General features: G+C 46.8%; 1 protein-coding gene across 4 annotated transcripts; it reads left to right on the top strand.

Annotated features, from left to right (window-relative positions):
* Nucleotides 1-655: 655 nt before the first annotated feature.
* On the top strand, nt 656-16,676 carry sncaip (synuclein, alpha interacting protein). 4 transcript variants are annotated; one of them, XM_064297234.1, is made up of 11 exons: nt 656-1,152; nt 2,905-2,988; nt 5,638-5,739; nt 6,612-6,684; nt 8,499-9,355; nt 9,735-9,914; nt 10,348-10,551; nt 11,231-11,356; nt 12,524-12,693; nt 13,420-13,512; nt 14,066-16,676. In XM_064297234.1, exons 3-11 carry the CDS (start codon nt 5,683-5,685, stop codon nt 15,192-15,194), a joined length of 2,889 nt encoding a protein of 962 aa, XP_064153304.1. In that variant the 5' UTR covers nt 656-1,152; nt 2,905-2,988; nt 5,638-5,682; the 3' UTR covers nt 15,195-16,676. The 4 variants fall into 4 exon arrangements, with proteins under 4 accessions (XP_064153304.1, XP_064153303.1, XP_064153306.1 ...); XM_064297233.1 differs by lacking the exon at nt 2,905-2,988 and having other exon boundaries at nt 657-1,152; XM_064297236.1 differs by lacking the exon at nt 2,905-2,988 and having other exon boundaries at nt 658-1,152; nt 10,348-10,461.
* The last annotated feature ends 1,540 nt before the right edge of the window (nt 16,677-18,216 follow it).

The raw sequence follows: 18,216 nt of genomic DNA, 5'->3' as shown, positions 1-18,216 counted from the left end.
ACATAACCCATTAACTTGAAAATCTATCATCAGTTACACAAGACTTGTTCATGTGCAACACAATCAATATTTTTTTGCTCGCCAACTTAAAACCGGACATAATTGTAATACATAGATGCCTTTAATGCATCTCTTCAATGACAAGCACATCGAGAATCACCACATTACACCAGGCTGGCCAGTGGAGGATGGGCTCCCCCTCTATAGTCGAGTTCCTCCTGAGAATTCTTCCCATTGGGGAGTTTTTTCTTGCCACTTTTTGAGGATTTTTCTCCCCACTGGGAGTTAAAAAAAATGTTTTTTTATTTTTTTTACCACATATGCTTGCTATTTGGGGGCTCAGGCATGGTGTTTGCTCTGTTCTTGCTCTTTCTCTGTTACTCTGCAAAGCGTCTTCGTGGCAGTTTTCTGTAAAAACTTCTACACGAGAAAATTGATTGGATTTGATTTTGAGCATACCTCGGCAGTGTTTTTCTTTTGGAATCCCAATGCAGCCCAAAGAGAAAAACTGTCAGCATGCAATTGTATGCAGCGACTCCAGGACAGAAATAAAAGAAACATCCCTTGCAACAGTGCCAAATCAGTGAGAAATCCTCCGTCAATGTTTGACAGTCACAACACTGTCCAACTGCAGTGAATCTGCAAAATATCTTCTCTGCTCCAGGTGTGTGTGTGTGTGTGTGTGTGTGTGTGTGCATGCGTGTGTTTGTGCTGACTTGTACTGGTGTGTGCGTGTGTTTGTGCTGACTTGTTCTGCCTATAATAAAGTGTATGAATTGCCAATTAATCTGATTTGACTCCTTGCAAAGAAAATTGGCAGTATAATTGGGTATTTTTCAGTCATCAAAGTTTTCTTTCAAGGTGCTATTACGTATTTTTCTTTACAAAGTAGGAATCCGTTCCTACATAAGAACCAGCGCCGATATACAACGGATCTTGTGCATGCGATTGAAACAATAAGCTGAAGAAAGACGTTGGATTGCCGTGATTACTGAAGATAACGGTACCCGGGAGCTCTGTTTCCGGTTCGGTGGGGGAAACGGTGCAAGGAGACGCCGTTTCACATCCTTCAGCTTTTGTGCACAGCGTCTCAGGAGAAACGGGAGAACGGGTAGATACATTTGAATTACGAGAATCAAGGTCTTACAGAAGGTAAACGACAAAATCTGTTTGTTTTTCTTCCTCCAGCGCGGTATACGGATAATAGTTTCTTTCAAGTCGTTATTATTGTTGACATGGTTAGCTAAGACAAAGCACTTCGAACGCGTTGGCTACATAAATGTTTAGTTAGCTAACCTTTGCTACAGCTGTAAGTTATAAAGCTAGTTAGCTAGCACTATCAATGATAGCACTGTGCAAAATAAATAACGATAGCCTAATTAGGCTGCTAAGAAGCCACTTAAATGTATTTTACCCTTAAAACTAAATCAAGACAGTGCCGTATTTCAGGGGGAAAAATCGATGTTTTAAGGGCTAGATTAAAAGTGCTGATTATTTGTGTATAGCTAGCTAGGCCTATAGTCCTCTATTTGTATTTTTTGTTTATATTGCAAGAAAAAACATTTACAAGCGCTAGCCTTGTAAGTCGCGCTCGCTAACTTGTACTGTTTCACATCTTGTTATAACAACAAGAAATAGTGTAACAGTGCGGTTGCATCGTGAGTGCTACGCCCAAGCTTGCCCACTATGATTGGAAAGGAAAGAAAAGAATCGCAGCTAACGGTCACCTGGATTTACGGTAGCTATTTCCAATCTTGGGTAGAGCTAGGAAAGTTACTATTTCTTTGTCGTCTGGTCCTTTGTGTTTCTAAAATATTTCTTGCGAGGTCTAGTGTGTGACCACCTAATTGGTTACTTTGGAAGAAAATCGCTAGGAAATTACACGCTTACCATTGCAATTATTTCAAAGACCACAAAGAATGGAAATGTCATTAGCAAACGTTAAACAGATGGGTATCAAGTTAAACGGTGCAGTTGTCATCTAAACTCATGATCTGAGTTTTGCAATAAGGCAAAAGCTATCGTGGAAGTAGATCCGTTTGCTTAAAATGAGATAAATAGAATTATTGTGTCTCTGGCAACTCAGTAGTAGTAAGAGCAGTTGATTTTTTCTCTCGCTTTTAATAGGTTTCAAAGGCCCGTCGTGCTTGTGATTGCTATGAAGTGGTATCAAGTTAAACTGCAGTTGTCATCTGAAACATGATCTGAGTTTTTGCCATAAGGGAAAAGCTATTGTGGTAATAGATCGTTGCTTATAATGATAGAAATATAATTATTATGTCACTGGCAACTCATTAGTAATAAGCGATCAGTTAATTCTTATCGCTTTTAATATGTTTAAAAGTTGTGGTTGTGACTACTATGAAGCGAAGTGGCAACTGTAGGCCATCCAAAGTCTGATAGTGAGTGACGCAGTTTTCTTAAGTTAGGGGTACATTGTACCTTTGCGATTAGTGAGGTGCTGAAACCAGGTCAAGTGGATTTTTCTCTCGGATACATTGTGTGCTTGTTTTGAAGTTGACATTTACAGAAGAAACTTGACAGAAATTTCTGTTTTTCTCGGTCCTTAAGTAGGCCGTGTAGCATACACGCCTGTTACAAAGCTTTCTGAAGTTCTACATCCCTCACATCAGTTGCTCAGGAGTTGCTGAGGTCATAATTTTAGCTTCCTCCATAAACCAAACATGGTGCAACCATGATGGCAAACAGCTAGGCCTAAATACAGGGTGCACATAGCCAACTATCACTATTTTTATGCCACATCAGAAACATGTTAAATTGCTGGCAAACGGCTAGCAAAGATGTTTGCTACTGTAACCTATAAATAAAGTTGCCAAGGTTACAATAGCAATACGATTTTTCAAGCCACTGAATTTTATTTTATTTATTTATTTTTAAATATAGGCTACTCCCAGATCTGTGGCACACAGTGATGGTCATATTTTTCCAGGGAGTAGCTGTTGGGAAGAAATGCATGGTTGAAACAAGGTAAGATGATGCTGCAAATGAGAAGTTACCTGATGTAGGCCTACAAGTTGGCAACTTTCTTCTGAGGAACCATTGGGAGTCAGAGCAGACACACCATAACTCGCAAGGGTTCAAGTTAGGCATATTTTTATATGTGTTACCAACTGAAGAATGTTGCAGTATTCTTACAAGCCGTAGGATGCCAAAATGTTTTGTTTTTTTTTTTTGATTTTTTGAAAAAAAAAAAAAGCACTTGTTCTCTTGACACAAGGGAACATGTTTTTTCAGTTTGCTGGCCTTTGGCGTGATGACGCTGCATCTTCCTGGGCACGCTCAGTGTTTTTTTTTGTTGATGTAGTGCCATAGGAAGTGACTTGCCAGAGACTGCTGGCAGAACATTATCTTGGTAACCAGCACTTTTTTTTCCGTCGGCCGTTGGCCGATCTGTTTGAAATCTCGGCTTGGGGAATTGGAAACGTGGACCCATTTTCTGGTAAAAATGGTTTGGGTTTGCCAGAAATAAACCTGCTGCACGTAGTTGCGAAATTAAAAAAAAAAAAGTAAAAAATGAACTGAAAATTTATCCCATAATTTACTTTTTCCCCTGAATGTTTTCTGGTCTGACATCATTGTAAGAAATGGTAAGCAAACATTTATAAGAGTTTGGTCTATTATGTGCATGTGAGAAGTAATTCTCTTAATTGTTAAGTTGTAAGTTCATAAAAACGGCTTGAAATCATGCTGGATCAGATTACCACATTCTGTTCTAGACCATTTTATCAGGGAATGATGCTTTTAATCAAAAATATTTTTTTGATCCAATGGTTTGCTACAGTTGCCAAGCAAGCACTGATGGAATCCAGTGTGATCTAGTCTCACAATAACAGTTTCATTATTTTTATTGAAAGCAATGTTTTTGGGTGACATTCTAAACATTGGCCCTATTTTCTTAAACATATACACACACTTAATTAACATATTGTATTGTTTGCTGGAATTAAATGAAACATTTCATTAAATGTGATACTTCAAACAAAGTCTTCACAACTAATCCCAGCTGCAGGTGATGCATCAGAATTGTTTTGAAATGGCATGGTTTACAGTTGCTCACACAATGTTGGCAATGATACAGTTTCCACAGGAAATTCTTGCTTTTTTTTTTTGCTGTGTTATGGTTCTATTCTGAATGTGCAAGTTAGGTGGTGAGATTTGAGGGGAAAAAATATCTTTGTTTATAAGACCAGCATTTTTGGAACATTGTTCAGTTTCTTGAACCTGCTTCACTGAAACACTAGAAACAGTAGGCGTACAGTATATGTTGAATGCCTAACATACTGTCAAACTGTAGGATGTATACAAATTTCAGATGATGAGAAGTATTCTAAGTATCAAGTGAACATGGGCAGCAAGCTATTGAAACTTACCATACACTGAAATTAAACGTCAACTGGAGTGATCTGTTGTATTATGTCATTTTTTTTACTTGTAGTCTTAATGTTTTCCAGCCTGTATCTGTAAAAGCTGGTATTTCAATTTCCTAATAATGGTCTAAACAAAAAACCAAGCAATTTTTTTTCCATGTTCTTAACCTGCATGTTGATGCTAATATAACAGCTACATGTGTTTAGGAAATTGGTGCTGCATGGTTTCAATAACTTTGCTCTTTAAGACACACTGCAAGAAAACGGGTTTTGTGTGTAGTAATATGTTCTTTTTGAAATATATACAAGTGAATGTGCAAGGAAAAGTGGCTTGGCTGTAAAAATATTTGCTCTGTGGTTTGCATCATTTGATTCTTATTGACAAGTATTTTTTGGCTAAGAGTGTGTTGGAAATATCAGTGTGTACAGTACGATATTGGCTTTGGTTGTCTACAAGGCATAAAATTACTTCCCAAATTACATGTTCATAAAGCTACATTTCAGAGCCAAGGAATGTGCTATACACAGTAAAAATGTGTTTTTGTTTTTTTACTACATCAAACAAGACATAACTGCTAAGCATGACGTCTTTGTTCGAACGAAGGGCTAACATTATGGGTATAATTTCCAATTAAAGGAAAATATTACTGCCTACAAGTTAATTTCTTTATACAGCTTGTCAGCTCCAAAGAAAGTCACTCCAGATCCTTCTCAAACCATTATGTAATTAGTAAGTGCAGCCTTGTAATTTTGGTTGAGTCACTGTAACCATACACCAGTGTGCTGCCACCTTGATCAGAATCAGGCACGACCCACTAACAGTCACAATCCCACCCTCAACCCACCGTCTCCACTGGGAAACGGTTTTTTTTCCGCCTGAAAATTTGGCTGTTTTTAAAACTGACAGTGTGTTCTGTTAATAAAGAAAGCGGAATAAATAATAGCTTTCGCTCGCGGGCATGGATCATACCGTATGGGAGTGAGACTTGTTTTATAACTCCGCGGTGTAATCACAAGCTAAACTGACTTATTTACGGACTGTTTGAACGTCGGGCCAACTCCCCTCTGCAAGGGAGGCGGACCGGTGCGTTTACGACTCAGCCCATCAGTAATTCGGATGGCAGCGATTATTCAACACAGCCTCCTCCCACATCGGACCCGTTAGCACAACTGCTATTCCGCTCGCCTCGCGGAACTTTCAGAGTTTTAAGACGTCGCGCTGACCGCACCTGTCTTTCCACATCCACAGGTTTGCTTCTCGCCGGGGTGTCGCTGTTCATAATGCTGACTGAGAATGGACGCCCCTGAGTACCTGGACCTCGACGAGATCGACTTCACCGACGATTTAGTCGTGAGTAATAGACCGCCGAACCTGGAGGAACCGAACGGAAAAACCGAAATATAACATTAAATCTTGAAATTTGATTGATCTGATGTTTACAGTGCGAAATACCGCATGTGTTACGGTCAATCTGTCATGATTCTGAGGGAATGGTGTAGTGTAATGCTAGAGGATGGACTAATACTAAATACAATAAGAGTATTTAAAGTATTTAATACTAAAATCTCGCAGTTTTTCTCTTATTGGTCCTGTGTATGACTGACTGTCAGCCATCCATTTTAAGGCACATCAGCATGTAGGACCAGCATCTCTCCCATCCCTGCCTTGACTTAGCTCATTAACTGTCATTAAACCACAGATGTTCATCAGTTCAAACACAGTATGGGCCTGATTTACGAAGACTTTCAGCATGTGCAAAACTTTTTAGCACAGCCAATAACATCACCAATGATTGGTCATGTTATTTTGGTCATATTTATGTTCTGCACCAATGATTGGTTGTATTATTAGTTTTGCATGTGCTTAAAGGATTTGCACGTGCTAAAGGTCTGATTAAATCAGGCCTCATAGGTTTTATGCCCAATACACAATTAAACATGCCTGCCATTTTGTTTGTGTGGTTTGAGTAGAGTGCCTGACATAGTACCTGATTGTTACTTTTCCTGTGTTTGTTTTTTTCTATACCTTCTGTGTAGTGGAATGCATCTATGAAAACATTGTGTTGACGTGAAACACTTTGTGTTGACTTGTAAAGTGCTGGGTGCATTCTGAAAATACTTCCTCGGTTTTGGCTACTATGTTTGCAAACCGGCTTGCTGTGAATAACTGGTTTCCTTTATTAACATATGGCTCAGATCAGACTTCTTTCCCTCCCCGTGCAGTACTCTGTTACCTCTCTGAAGAGCATTCCGGAGCTTTGTCGCAGAAATGAGTCTCAAAGTGAAGATAGGCAAGGTAAGCGTGCAAGCACATTGCGACAAACTTTCTGGGTGTTTGCATTTCACCCCAGACTGCTAATTAGATGGCAAACATGAATAAAGAAGCGTGTGCTTTCCATGTGGGCCGTGTAATCATTCGGTTGCTGGTGCTGAGAGGCATCGCAGCTCTCTGATTGGTAGTCTGTCGCAGGCGGCGCTCTGATTGGTAGTCTGCGCACACATGGCAGCGGTCTGAGCCTCTCACAGCCCGTTGTCTTGAAGTGTTTGCGGCGCAGGTCACGGCTGGGACGGGATAATCCGTCTTTTTGAACTCCTTGAAGAGGCTGGAATGCCTGCCACTTGAGTGCTTGGCAGAGTCTGACGCGTTGCCTTCCTCAGGCCTTCCTAATGCCTCCAAAGCGTGCTTTTCACAGAAGCTCTGCGGCGTCTGCCGTTTTCGCCACCTGTTATTTGCTCTGTAAGCAGAGCAGTGCCATGTTTCGCTCCTGGCGCCCGGTTAGTACACTGGCACAGGATGGCAAAGGTTTGGAAAGTTTGCGGGCACTGTGCTGGTGTTAGCTGCTCCTTCTTCCCTCTCATTCACACCTCGCGTTGTTTTCTTACTCACACACACACATACATACATATGTGCAGTGTACACACACGTACATGCACACTTACCACACACGCACACACACACACACACACACACACACACACACACACTCACTAATACACACATACTCACACATGCACACACACACAGACACACACACACACACACGCACACATACTCACACACGCACACACACTAGTAGGAAGATGACACGTTCAGCTCATAAAAAAGACAGTGACACACCCTTAATACAAAAACCGGTACTAAAAAAGTCTTATATTGAACCATTTTTCTGTGTGCTGTTATACTATTAAAGTATTGTTTCAGCATGGAACATTAGTTTTTACTGCTGAGATTTGTGAGGTGTAATTCATTGATCAGTTCTGAATTGTGTGGATCATATATCAACCAGCTATATTTTGGCTTTTGTGATATTCAAATGACTCTGTGACTGAACATTGTATTTATGTTTAAATGCATTGTTACAGTCAATAGGCAATAAAGATGAATAACATTTGCTTATACCACCTGCCTATTTTGTAAAAAAGAAGAAAAAGTGCTTCCTCTCGAGCAGGCATGGCTTGTTCTCTTTCCTTGACTTTGTAGATTTAGGACAGACAGACTGTCCAATCTGGATTGAATGAGGGAAGTGTTTGCAACGGTTTATCCACTTCAGAAAACCCGCTTACGAGGTATCAGAAAAACAAAAGGAGCGTGATAAGCATATCCGGCTGAAATTTATATAACAAGATTTCTGAATCACTTTGCTCTAATTAGGCCTTCAGTGGAATTTCCAGTGCCATGCAGTAACCCGAATGTTGTGATGGAAGGGGGTGAAAGTTCATAGCAGGGCTGCCCAACCCTGTTCCTGCAGATCTACCATCCTGTAGGTTTTCACTCCAACCCTAAACAAAGCACATCTCATTCCACGGCTAGAGATCTCGTCGAGCTGCTAATTAGTAGAGTCAGGTGTGCCAATTTAGGGGTGACATGAAAACCTACAGGAGGTTAGATCTCCAGGAACAGGGATGGAAAGCTCTGTTTTAGCTGTTGAATGAAGTGTGCTTTGTTACGGTTGGAGTGAAAACCTACAGGACGGTGGATCTCCTGGATCAGGGTTGGGCAGCCATAGTTTAGCCTTTGCATGGGCATTGTGCATCGTGGGATTGTATTGTTGACGCCTGCTTGTATTTGACAACCCTGTTCTTCCCGCTCTTGCCCCCCCCCCCCCCCAGTCCCCGCTATAAACTGGAGCCGCGGCGTGTCGTCGCATGGCGGCAACGGGATCAAACCCGCCGGCATCGCCGACGTGCACAGCAAGTTCCGCCCGGTTAAGAGGGTGTCGCCGCTGAAACACCAGCCCGAGGTGCCGGACAGCGGGACGGACGCCAAGGGCCAGAGCCAAAATGGCGACGGGAGCAAAGAGGAGGCCGCGGACAAGCCCTCCCGAGCGGGCGAGCCGTCCGCCGAGGGGCGGGGCTTCAAGGGCAAGGGCGGCGGCGGCGGCGGCGGGGGCGGGCCGCTGTTCGGGGAGCTGGAGCACTACGACCTGGACATGGACGAGATCCTGGACGTGCCCTACATCAAGTCCAGCCAGCAGGTGGCCACCCTCCCCCGCGCCGCCGCCCCGGACAAGAGGGGGGGCGCGGGCGGTGGCCCCGGGGACCGGGGCATGGGGGGCAAGGCGTCCGGGCCCCCCCACCACGGCGAGAGCCTGGGGGGCGTGATGCCCTACTGCGCCCTCTCCCCCGTCAAGTGGCCCGACATCAGGAAGTCCAAGTCCATGGACCCGGACTTCCTGCGGCAGCCGCCGCTGGGCCTCGAACTCTCCCAGGGTCCGCGCGGCTGCCCGCCGCCGTCTGCCGACGCGGAGCCGCCCGCCAGGGCCTTCCCCGAGCCCCGCCCCCACAAGGCCCTCGGGGACATTCCGGGGAGCCAGTCCATGAACTTCCCCCTGCAGGGGTGCTCCTCGGCCCGGGTGGACGGCAGCCGGAGCTGGGGCGGCTCCAGGGCCCACGGGGAGGTGGACGAGGAGGCCAAGAAGGTCCAGAACATCATCAACACCATCCGGGGAGGCCAGATCTCGCTGCTGGTGAGCTTACACCCCGGGAGGGGGGGCGTCCTAATCTAGAGCTGGCCCTAGGAAGTCACAGTGAGCTGGCTCTTCATCATTCCGCAGCATTTCATTGGTCAGTTTAAACAGCTGACTACATGTTAAACTCATCTCATCTGGCTTCTAAATTGGTCGCCAATTTTGACGTGAATGCGAAAAACTAGCCCCCCTCCCCCCCCATTCGCAGTGAAGTGGTATCCCAGCAGGTCTGGAGGAAGGTCCCACAGTTGAAGTTAACCCTTTCACACCAGGGCATAAAAGTGATAACAGTGGCTTGGAGAACAAACGACCAGAGGGAGCCGTGCGTCGTTTGTTGTTCATGCGACCGCTTTTCCCCTTTCCCGCTTTTTTTTAACAGCCTCACCTGGCGGCGGACAACCTGGAGCTGATCCGGGACGAGGACGGGAACAACCTGCTGCACATCTCGGCGTCGGAGGGCCACGCCGACTGCCTGCAGCACCTGACCTCGCTCATGGGCGAGGACTGCCTGAACGAGCGCAACAGCGAGCAGCTCACCCCCGCCGGCCTGGGCATTAAGGTGAGCCGCCATGCGCTCGGGTGGACTCCCGGAACGTACCAAAGGAGAAACGGGGGGGTGTCATTCTCCATTGTAAATGGGATGTGAGGGAAGAACTAACCCCCCTAATCCACATGGACTTCACTGCATTAGTCTATGTAAATATAACAATATGGTGGGAGTGTCTTTCTGAAATGGTTACACGACAGGTGTCAACTCCAGTCCTGGAGGTTCCGCAGTGTCTGCTGGTTTTTGGGGTGTTCTCGGCACAAGTGGTTCATTTAAGTCGCTGATTGGCTAAGGAATGCACACACCTTGTTCTCAAGTCCTTAACTGGGAGCTGATTGAAAGGAAAACCGCAAAGAAAACCCGCAGACACTGCAGCCGCCCTGAGGGGTGTTCAGTCTGACCCCCCTGGGGCCTGGTTAAACCCGTGCCCCCCCCCCCCCTGCAGAACGGACACCTGGAGTGCGTGCGCTGGATGGTGAGCGAGACGGAGGCCATCGCCGAGCTCAGCTGCTCCCGCGAGCACCCCAGCCTGATCCACTACGCCGCGCGCTACGGACAGGTAAGGGGGCGGAGCCTGATCCACTACGCCGCGCGCTACGGACAGGTAAGGGGGCGGAGCCTGATCCACTACGCCGCGCGCTACGGACAGGTAGGGGGCGAGGCACACACAGGAAGTGCCCTCGGCTCCAGGAAATGCGCTCGGCTGCAGGAAAGCACTGATCCATTATTTACACACAGTAATATGTATAATGAGCGTTCATAGTGCCTTTTATACAGTGAAAATGCAGCCCAGTGCGTTTTACTGTACAATAAAGGTCAGAAATAAATTTGGTGGCAGTGTAGCATAATATTTTTGTTTCCCGAGTGGTGCACTCAACCTAAATTGCTTCAGTCCATACGCAGCTGTGTAATGGACTAAATGTATAAGGTACACTTTGTGAATTGCTATGGATATGAGCTCTGCTAAATGCTTAAGATAAAGAAACTAGCAATGACGATACTTGACAATGATTCTAGAACCGATTTTGGCAGACTGCACCTGAAAAAAATCAATGTTATGCAACTTTGTCAGGGGCACTGTTTCCTGCTCAGGCCCTTATATAAGAATGGTCTTTTTTCACTTGTAGATGTAAGAAAAACAAATGAATACACTTTAAGGGTGGCTTTCCCTGCATGAGGCAACTTTTCCCAGCATGCTTCAGCAGCTCAGGTTCACCGGACGATGCGAGGGTCCGCAGCTGTGCGGGAAGTGCTGTTCGGCGGCCATTGTTCTCGGCCTTGTTTTCATTCCCGGGCCTCTCCCCCCCCCCACGCCCTCCCCCTTAAAGGAGAAGATCCTGCTGTGGCTGCTGCAGTTCATGCAGGAGCAGGCCATCTCCCTGGACGAGGTGGACCAGGGCGGGAACAGCGCCGTGCACGTAGCCGCCCAGCACGGTCACCTGGGCTGCATACAGGTACTGCCCCGTCTGCTCTCTCTCTTTCTCTCTCTGAGCGGGTGTCTCTCTACCCCTTAACAGAGCCTCACTTGGGCTATATCCAGGTACCTGCCCCGCCCTGCTCTCTCTCTCTCTCTCTCTGAGCGGGTGTCTCTCTACCCCTTAACAGAGCCTCACCTGGGCTGCAACCAGGTACCCTCCCCACCCTGCTCGCTCTCTCTCCTCTCCTCTCTCTCAAAGGGCCCATTGCTCTACCCCAGCCCCGTGCACTAACAGGACACTCTGATGCTGAAATGCACACCTGACACCAGAGCGCATCGCTGCATTATTTATGCACCAGCCTGGGTGACCTCACCCTGCATGCTACACGCTTACCCTTAATGCAGAGCACATGGGTGGGGGGGGGGAGGGCCGTGTCTGTCACGTGACGCTAAGTTGCGCTCTCAGACCCGGCTGCTGGAATAAACGGTCTCTGCGATCGTTCACTGTGGGCCACAGAATCCGGGTTTGAATTTTTTTTTTTTGTTTGAAAGACATTTTAATTGTGCAGTAGTCAGATTTATACATTATAAATTTTAGATAATTTGTCACGACATTTACTTTGTCTGATTACACGCCTCGCTCACAGCCATGTCACACCTGCGATTCGAACCCATTGCATCGGCCCGAGCGCCACCCCCCCGCCCCCACCTCGGCCTTTTCGGTATTCCGGGCGTGGCGGACTGCGCTCGGGTTACGCAGAGATCACCCCCCAAACGAACGAACGCACGCCGCACCACCACACAATCCGCACCGCACGCCACATCTATCAATTCTCACTCGTGGGGAAAATCGACAACCGCTCTCCTGACTGACAGAGAGTAAATACACATCATCCGCCCTTTTGTGTCCGCACACGTCAATTCATAACTAACGGGCTACAATCGGCATAATGCAGATGTCAATTAATTGAGCACTGTAAGTAAAATTCATCGAAGACATGCACATCATCATGTTATAATTATAATCATCTTGTACCTAAATATAAAAAGTACATTTTGATTAGTTTGTAGCAGAGGATTTTCAGGATCGCGCTTATATAGATTTGAAATATTGTAGTTTTCTGTTACTGAACTATTAGGATATATATAGGCCTACTCTGTACATGTATGTATATGTGTAAGAATGTGTGTGTTGTTCTTGCAGACCCTTGTGGAGTACGGCTCCAACGTCACCATCCAGAACCAGCACGGGGAGCGGCCTTCCCAGAGTGCCGAGCGGCACGGGCACACCACCTGCTCGCGCTACCTGGTGGTGGTGGAGACGTGCATGTCGCTGGCCTCCCAGGTGGTGAAGCTCACCAAGCAGCTCAACGAGTATGTATGCGCCCATGCATGACTACCCACATGCGCCATGCATCAGTGCCCCCATGCACGACTACCCACATGCGCCATGCGTCAGTGCCCCCATGCACGACTACCCACATGCGCCATGCGTCAGTGACCCCATGTGCCAGTTTCCCCATGCATCAGTGCCTCCATGCGTCAGTGTACCCTCATGCGCTGGTGCCCCCATGCACCAGTGTCCCCATGCGCTAGAGCCCCATGCACCAATGCCCCCATGCGTCAGTGCCCCATGCGCTTAAAGCGTTAAATTAAATCAGCAGCACAATCTGGAAACACAAAGGACTGTGGAAAAGGATGCTGGATGTGTCCTTTCAAATGTCAGCCATTCTCAGATTAAATGATTGCAGAAGTTTAGCGATAGCACCAGTGTAGCGCCATGCAGCGAGGAACACCGTGCGAGAGACCGTTACGCAGGCAGCCGAACAGAGCCGCAGTCTGTTTGCGTTTTTACTTTATCTCAGAAACATTTGAAATGTAGGAAGATGTGCCGAGAAATAAATGAGCTAATTTCTTGAAATCAGTTTTCTGAGCGCACGACAAGCAAGATGAACTTTGAATAAACTCTCGGAATGCAAGTGGCTTCCAAGCGTTAGCTCCAAACACACAGTAAAACTCTTAATGAGACTGTTGGGATTGTGACCTGGAGTAGTAGCATAGTGTTCAGTCATCACCTGGCCTGCCTTCCCACAATTCCAGGCAGACGGCGGCGAAGGTGACGCTGCAGAACCAGGTGCAGCAGCTGCTCCTGGACTCGCCGCACGGGGACGGCTCGTCCTCGCCGACCGCCAGGTGAGCCAGCCCGTCGCCCCGGTTACCGCCGCGGGTCGCTTCTGTTCACCTGGCCTACCGCACTACTGGTCTACTGTACCCTCAGCACGCGGGGAGGACTGTTATTATGGAGCGCTCCCTTTATGGAACTGTGCTGCTCTTTATCGTCCCTATGGTGCTGTTATTCTGGACTGTCAGCCTGCATTTTTATTTGTCGATTATGGGATGTTTTATTTGACCAAAGGTTACATGAGCCTCTGAAGTTAGTCTATAATTTAACACTGGTTATGTTTAGATGTCCCTGTGTTTCAATAGAGGCATGAACTGAAGCCATCCGAATATTAAATCTATAGTTTCATAATTGTTACAAAATAATTTTCTTTTCTAGTAATCTGTATGAGAATGTATTCAGTTTTATTTAACTGTTCAGCTGCCATACATACAGGCAGTCACTTACGGACACACGTGTTAACCTTCTGCTTAAAAGTGACCTTTCAGCTAGCGTGCTCCATAATGTAAATGCATAGAGAGACTACATGTCACATGATTGGCTGGCTCTTGTTGTTTTTGCCAGTGGCCACATGGAGGCGTGGCCTGAGATGACGCTGACGGCGGAGGCGGGGCCGGGGGACGGGCACTGGGTGCTGCGGCAGCGGGACGTGGACTCGGACACGGTGCTCCGGCAGCTCCTGGGCAAGGAGATCTCGGAGAAGGTGTGCACCTCGGAGCGGCTGTCCCTGGAGTTCCGGGGGGCGGGGGCCCCCGCCGGGGCGGACCCGGGGGTGGCGCTGCGGCGCATGGGCGTGGTGGAGCGCCGCGAGCTGAAGCTGGCCCGGCTGAAGCAGATCATGCAGCGCTCGCTCAGCGAGTCGGACACGGACTCCTACCCGCCCGAGGAGAGGCACGCCCACGGCCCCGCCCCTGGCCCCGCCCACTCCCACAGCTCCGCCCACGGCCCCGCCCCTGGTCCCGCCCACGGCACCGCCCCCGGCCCCGCCCGACCCGACAGGCCCCGGCAGCTGGCCGTCGGCGAGGGCGACGAGCCGGCGGCCAGCCTGCACCTGGTGATGAAGAGGCACGCCCCCTCGTCCGCCGAGCGCAAGCTGGCCTTCGCCCACGGCTCCTCCAAGTCCGCCGACGGGTACAACCCCTCGCCCACGTCCGACTGCAGCGACCCGGACCACGAGCCCAGGGCGGATGCGGCGGCGGCGGCGGGGGGGGACGGGGGGCCCGACGGCGGCGGCGGCTCCCAGAAGAACGCCACCAGCCCGAAAAGCGCGCTCAAGTCGCCCTCCTCCCGGAGGAAGACCTCCCAGAGCCTCAAGCTCAGGGTGACCTTCGACGAGCCCGTCGTCCACAAGGAGGCGCCGGAGGGCGAGGCCCGGGGCGGCCCGGCCAAGGAGGGCGAGAGGGGCGCGGCGAGGACTTCGGCGGGGGGCGAGCCGGGGGAGGCGTGGAAGCGCCCGTTCGGGACGTTCCGCTCCATCATGGAGTCGCTGAGCGGGAACCAGAACAGCAACAATAACAACCCCCACGGCTCCCCCGCCGCCAAATGCCCTACGTCCACCCCCAAATGCCCCGCATCCACCACCAAATGCCCCGGCCCCGTCGCGTCGCTGAGCTCGCCCGCGAGGAAGACGTCCGAGACGAGAGCCAATCAGACCAGCGTTGCCAAGTCCAAGAGCAAGACCAGCGCTGTGTAGGAGGACACGCCCACGCTGGACGCACAGGGGCGAGTGACCTGGATGGAGTTCCTAGTGCTCGCCGAAGATGACCTTTCCCATCCCACCCGACCGGCAAACTCATGTGGGATTTTTTTATATTGAACTATTTCTGGATAATTTCCACTTTTCTGTTTTTCTTTTATTTTTTCCTATTATTAATTCAGAATATTGTAACTGTAAAAGACAAGAAGGATAACAGTGGAATGCACAGGGGATGTAATTTTTCTTTTGCATAAAGTGGATTTTTCTAGGAAGGAGCACTTGATGTACACTTGCACAAATGTATTGGAGCCACTGTATATAGTACTCTTTTACACCTAATCCACCTTTGCATTTTCTACTGTTAGTTTTTGATTCAAAGTGTTGCTTATTACCAGTTACTGTATTCGTGACCTATGCATACTAGTATGATTTCATTTTGATTGTTACTTTAAACTGTATTGACTTTTTTTTTTTACACTCCATTGAGATCATTTAACCTTGCGGTATGCAGTATGAAGAACTGAGTCTTGGAAAGAGATTTTACTTTTCCAGTTTGGTGTTTTTTGCAATGTTATCGACACTGAATTCCTGAAGAGCAGGACACAGGCTACGTGATCATAACATATTTTTTAAATTATTGTAGTAATTATGTGTGAAGACCGCTGTCCACAACTCACAGTGGCCACTTAGGAGTTGCGCGTCATGTGACGTGTGTGAAACCTCAACATTGCACTCTGCAATATATAAAACTGCAAAAATATGCAAAGTCAACAATGCTGCAATACGATTGGTTCACTGTGGTCGTTTTTAGTATCTTAAAAAAAAAAAAAACTGAACAGCATTATGTTACTGTTTATACATTTCGTTGTCTCATTTCCAGTTTAGGAATCGGAAGAATAACTAAATGCAGACCCGTTGTGGTTGCTCCCCCCCCCCACCTCCCCCAATTATTGAAGCCGCTGTCAGAGGTTCACCCACCGGATTGAAAGGACAAGCATTTATACCTTCAGGTACCACTGGGTCTTGGATCAATCTCTTAGGCATTGATGCCAAAGATTGATGCTTTCAATTAAATGAACATGTACACACACCGCAACAAGAAATACCGAAACGTTCAAAATACAAACAAAACACTGTATTCAGTCCCTGCTGTCAGTCTTCATGCTGAGATTATGTATCTTAACCCTTCACTCAAATTTTGTCACAATAGATTTTAATAAATCTAGCCTACAGGTATACAGAGTAATCGGCAAGGTTAATCAGAACATTCCATATGTTGTCTGGGGAAGAAATAATATTTTATAGTTTCAATTCTTTGCAGTTCTTTGGTTCGGTTCTCAAAACATTTGCAACTTTCGGAACAGTGGAAATTGTTGATTAAATTAAAATTGAGAATATGTTGACAAATCAAGTGTGTGATGCTTTGTCACAGTGACAGAAATTGGAAAACTGCAGAACTAAATAAAAATGATTTATCTATTTTGAGCTGTTTGTTTTTTAAGGTTGAAGTTGTATTGCACTAGAGAAATTGCACTAGCACCTGAAGAATACATTTGCATTAGTAATTGAAGTTATACAACCCTCAGTTTTGTTAGATAAATTAATAACACATTCAGTGTTATGAGTGGGAAGGCTAGTGTAAGCTCTTCTTACAGTTGGATACCTCCTCGTTTACTAATATTTTCCCACGTGGGAATATATGGTATGTCATTTTTATATTATGCTTTTTACTGACATTGTAGGACTTCACCACAAATAGAATAGTATTATGTTCTATATGGATTTCCCTCCTACACCTGTATTTACAAAAATACTTTATGAATATATTTTTACTTGCAAAAAATTTTTCTTGTCATTTATGGAGACAGGTGGTCAGTTTGATAGGGAGTTCTTGTGACGGCCCTTACTAGGGTGGTATAATTATTTCTAGACGTATTTACCGTGTGTAAATATGAAATAATACACAAATAAATCTCACCAAGCCAGCAGAGCCATCTGACCTGAAGATTTTAATAAATCACATTATACTACAACCTTGTAATCAAGTTATAATGTAGCGAAACCCCCTTTCCTAATTTTGTATTTGGCCGCGTTTCACTGAATCCACAAGACTGAGCTTTAACTAATTGGTGCTCACACAGTCGGCATTCACGTTGATGTAAAATCGCCTTTCTTTCAAATTAAATTTGTTTTGCATTTTAAATAAATCTGCACCAACTCTGTTTAGACTTACGTAAATACAATTTGCAATTTCGCAAACCTCCCTCATGAAAACAAGAGCTGCCGTTGTGTTTTTCCACTTGTGATCGTTTGCGCATATTTGCGGACAGAGTTGGCTTCGGTCTCAAAGTAGACATGAGCAAAACATCATTGGTCACTGGGCCTTCGCTGGGAAACCATATGTGCTGCTTCCTTTCAACAGAAAGACTGCCCACAAAACCAAAACCGTTTATAGCTGCGCAGTTGCAGGCTTCTTATTACAACAGCAGAAGCGGGTGTTGAGGGACAGCAGCGACAAACTTCCATTGTAACGAGGGACACGCTCCGCGCGCATCGCGAGTGGCTTGAACCCACGCGACGTAATTATCCTCCAGAAAGCCGACCATTACAGCTCGCCGACGGTCGTTTAGCTTCCCTGTCGCGCGACGGCGCGCGTCCCTCATCCTTGCGAGCTGGCGCCTCCGCATCTAGGCCGGAGAGGAAGCATTGAGATATCGCAGCTGAATCGCGTCATGGGTAGATGAGCCGCAAAGCCGGTTCTGGTGAACAGGCCCGGCCATGAAGACAGACCTCTGTGGGATGCTCAATTTTGCGATCTGACAGAGACCAGGGCTGGATTAAGCTGATTGAATTTCCAGAATTTCTTTTGTAATTATTCACAGCGGCATTTGAACACTTTGCTCGTTTTTTGAATGCATTGTTGCTTCGTTTAAGTTTTCTGTTTGGGGTAGGTGTTTGAGAAGGACCAAATTGTTTCCTTTTGATTCTAAATCTGAAATATGTTGCAAATATTTGCTGA

This window comes from Anguilla rostrata, chromosome 10 (assembly GCF_018555375.3).
Source record: "Anguilla rostrata isolate EN2019 chromosome 10, ASM1855537v3, whole genome shotgun sequence".
Taxonomy (NCBI): domain Eukaryota; kingdom Metazoa; phylum Chordata; class Actinopteri; order Anguilliformes; family Anguillidae; genus Anguilla; species Anguilla rostrata.
Note: the sequence above shows the minus strand (reverse complement) of the source record. Positions and strands in the feature narration are given on the sequence as shown.

Excerpts from the sequence above, each read along its gene's own strand:
- sncaip (XM_064297234.1), top strand. The coding sequence starts at position 5,683 with ATGGACGCCCCTGAGTACCTGGACCTCGACGAGATCGACTTCACCGAC. Across the intron at positions 11,357-12,523 it reads GTCACCTGGGCTGCATACAG|ACCCTTGTGGAGTACGGCTC; the intron begins GTACTGCCCCGT and ends TTGTTCTTGCAG. Across the intron at positions 12,694-13,419 it reads CTCACCAAGCAGCTCAACGA|GCAGACGGCGGCGAAGGTGA; the intron begins GTATGTATGCGC and ends CCACAATTCCAG.